A 3,706-nucleotide genomic window follows, 5' to 3' on the forward strand; every position below is an offset into this window, starting at 1 on the left:
ACACTGACCACATAGGTGATAACATTGACTGAAATGATGAAGAATATGAAAAAACATGGAGATAGGTATAAGGAAAAAACTACATCTATTGTCAATTGTGTTTATTGCGATGATAACCATAATTTTGAGGAATGTACACAAAACCCTAATTCTATATTTTTTGTAAGAAATTAAAATATGAATAAAAATGTCAATACTTATGGGAACACCTACAACCCTACTTTCAAAATCATCTTAACTTATCTTGGAGGATTCAGAATGTAGCTAACCCCAACACAATATAAAAATTAAATTTATTAATACACAGTAGTATTATTCGCAGCAACAATATACTCAGCAATAGCGATGTTGTAGCATCAGCAGGCACACCATCAGGCAATACCACAACAACAACATAATATCCAGGAAGGTTATCAAAGGCAGTCATCCAACCAAGCCTCATCTTCAACATTGACTTCACTCGAGTCTCTACTGAAGGAGTATATCTCAAGAAATGAAGCAACGAATCAAAAAATAAAGCATTGATCCAAAGTCAATCAGTATCACTGAGGGCATTGGAAAATCAAGTGGGGTAGTTAACGAATGCTCTGAGTAGTAGGCAACAAAGAACACTACCTAGCGACACCGAGAATCCAAAGCCCTATGGGAAAGCTAATTGTTACGAGCATTGAACAAGCATCACAACTCGAAGTGGTCTCCATATTGGGAAGCCTATGAAAGAGCCTAAGAATAAGGATGATGATGGGTCTGAACAACAAGATAAAGGCAAAGAAACAAAAGTGGACCTTGAACCAATAGTGGTTGTCACAACAAAGGATGCATGACAAAACAATAATTATGGGACAGTGCCAACAGTATTACCCATAACACTTCTTGTAATACCATCAGTACCACCAATGCAGCAAAATTCAATACCTCCACCACATTTTCCTCAATGATTCAAAAATGCCAAGGAGGACTAGCAGTTCAGAAACTTCATCAATTTGCTGAGAAAATTGATAATCAATATCACATTGCTTGATGCATTGGAGAAAAATTTGAGTTACATTAAATCCATGAAGGAGGTACTCTCAAAGAAGAGAAGACTTGGTGAATTCAAAATTGCTACACCCACTGAAGGGTTTAGTTCTATGGTTGCAAGTATATTGCCACCAAAATTAAAAGACCCAGGGAGTTTTATTATGCCTTGTGTTATCAGTGATCGATTTGTAGGTAGAACATTGTGTGATTTAGGTTCCAGCATTAATCTAATGCCTCTATATATTTTTAAGAAACTTGGCATTGGTGAGGCCCAATGTACTGCCGTGACACTTGAACTTGCTGATAGATCCATTGTTCACTCTGATGGCATAACAGAAAACATGTTGGTCTAAGTGGACAAATTGATCCTTCTTGTAGATCATTATTCTAAACTGTGAAGCTGACAAAGAAGTATCGATCATACTCGGCAGACCATTCCTTGCTACATGCAGAGCAATAATCGATGTTGGAAAGGGAGAACTTATAATGCATCATAATGATGAACACATTACATTCAATGCTTTAAATCATGTTATGAATGATGATAATTCTAAATGCCAGCCTACTAACATCGTCGATGAAATTGTACAGGAACATAGGGATGAATTTTGCATCATTAAGATTTATACTTCTGATGTCGCAGCAATAAAAGAATTAGATAGGCTATATCATAAAGAAACCGATACAAATGAGGGGAACCAAAGCTTCAACATTGATCATGGCATCAATAATAGTTCTACACTACTAATGCCAACTACAGAGCTATAACATAAGCACCTTAAGAAAACTACGAATGCTACCATGGAACAGAACAATATAGCAGTTGTAAAGGAAACAAAGAATGTTTCGCAAGGCTCTAGCAATGAAGGTTCTCATCTAAAAATCACCATGTAAAGCTGCAGCATATCTATGGTTTCAGTGAAGAACTGCGCTTTATGACCGATTCCAGGAAGCAAGAGTTTTTCTATGAGCAAAGCACAAGGGACCTAAAGAATTATTACAATGCCACAACAACCATCGGTAAACGTAAATGAAAATTGTTTTATTGGGATATAGTTGAAGTCACCACAACCCTCAATTTCAATATGTGAAATCATTTTTTACATGTTTTCAATAAGTCATTTATGACATTAGATTAAGCTTTTTTAGTTTTATTTAACAATTTTTCTTTTCTTGATATTTTTTAGGTCAGGTTTCCACATAAATCATTTCATCATTAGTCATAATATATGGTTTCTGCTTCACAATATCAGTTAGAGTCACTAACCACCATTGCTATACAACACCCTTTTGAATTCCAGATTGCATCGCTATATACCATTGGCAAAACAGCCATACAATCATTTCTACATAGAATCTTCACCAACATTAGGGGAGTATTGTTGTCCATTCTCCCATGTTTAATTTTATTTTATTTTTCTCTTTGTTAGTATGCATTGAGGACAAATAACATCTCAGGTTTGGGGGTGTTGTTAATTTTGTCATATTGCATTTGTTATGTCATGTGTTGTGTTTTGCATTGTTTGTGTTGTTCATTCAAGCTTTCCATGACATTTACTTGTCATGACATTTACATAGATAAACAATTGTCAAAACTTTGCAATTACCTATGATGAGATAGTTGACGATATCGTTTTAATGCCGATAATCTTAGGATTTAGAGATAATTTGAGATTGCCTTAATTATTCTTGTGATGCTACAACTATTTACGGAATGTCATGTTTGGTTCACTTGTGGGTATTTTGGAGAATATTTTGTTATCTTTCATGTTAAAAAACCCTAAAAATTGAAAAAAAAAAACACAATTTTTCTGAGTTAAGTGTGAATTATTAGATGTGCTTAATTGGCTCTAGCCGAATAAATTGTTCACAACAACCTTTTAGCTCTAGAACACTTCACTTTTAGGGCAAGTCTGGTACGCTTAGTGAATACTAAGTAGGAAATATAGTTTTGAATAGTATGAGTAAATAAAAGTCTTCATGGGATGACTGTACCTAAAAGGCTAGGGATTCGTTATTGACATCATCTTATTATTGGAGAACTCGTAGGTAGTTATGATGAACTGAAGCTAAATAGTAGTTGTTGTGACATATTTTGCTTAATTAATTATTTTGATAATTATGATATTGTTTGCAAATACCCATGGTGGGGAACCTTCTCGACTACGAGCACACACATACACGAGCATCATAAGTTAATTTTAGTTGATTTTTTGTTGTCTTGAGGTCTTAAGGTGATTGGTAGAAAATTGATAAGGTTTTGAGGTAACAAGTGCAAAGAAATTGTATGAGTGTGATGTCTAATCGCTATGAGAAAGTTGGTGTCATGCTTTGCTTGAGGACAAGTAAACACTTAGGTTTGGAGGTGTGATAACTCTCCAAAAGAGCCTAGAGACCAAAATTACAGTGGACGATGGAGGAAAAAGATAACAAAACTATTGTCTCCACAGACGAAGTCATCACATAAATCATATAGGACTTTCTTATTGTACGCTTAGGGCTTAACTTTAGAAATTGAGGTCAAGCAATGGAGTTGTATTTGTATTAGTGTATAGGTTATTGTTACACATTTTACATGACTAATAAAGTTCAAATTTTTTAAATAAAGATGAGGCCAAAGGTAATCACAAGAGTAGACTAACTACGAATAAAAGTCAAACCATGAAGGTCGAGAGAGAGGTGAAGG

The 3,706-nt window shown here is 34.8% G+C and overlaps 1 protein-coding gene across 1 annotated transcript; it reads left to right on the forward strand.

Annotated features, from left to right (window-relative positions):
• The first annotated feature begins 1,055 nt into the window (after positions 1 to 1,055).
• Positions 1,056 to 1,788, forward strand: LOC120214356. The gene is made up of 2 exons (XM_039212272.1): positions 1,056 to 1,363; positions 1,473 to 1,788. Exons 1-2 carry the CDS (start codon positions 1,056 to 1,058, stop codon positions 1,786 to 1,788), a joined length of 624 nt encoding a protein of 207 aa, XP_039068203.1.
• Positions 1,789 to 3,706: the final 1,918 nt, after the last annotated feature.

Source organism: Hibiscus syriacus, unplaced genomic scaffold, assembly GCF_006381635.1.
Source record: "Hibiscus syriacus cultivar Baekdansim isolate YM2019G1 unplaced genomic scaffold, ASM638163v2 tig00110059_pilon, whole genome shotgun sequence".
NCBI classification, from domain to species: Eukaryota; Viridiplantae; Streptophyta; class Magnoliopsida; order Malvales; family Malvaceae; genus Hibiscus; species Hibiscus syriacus.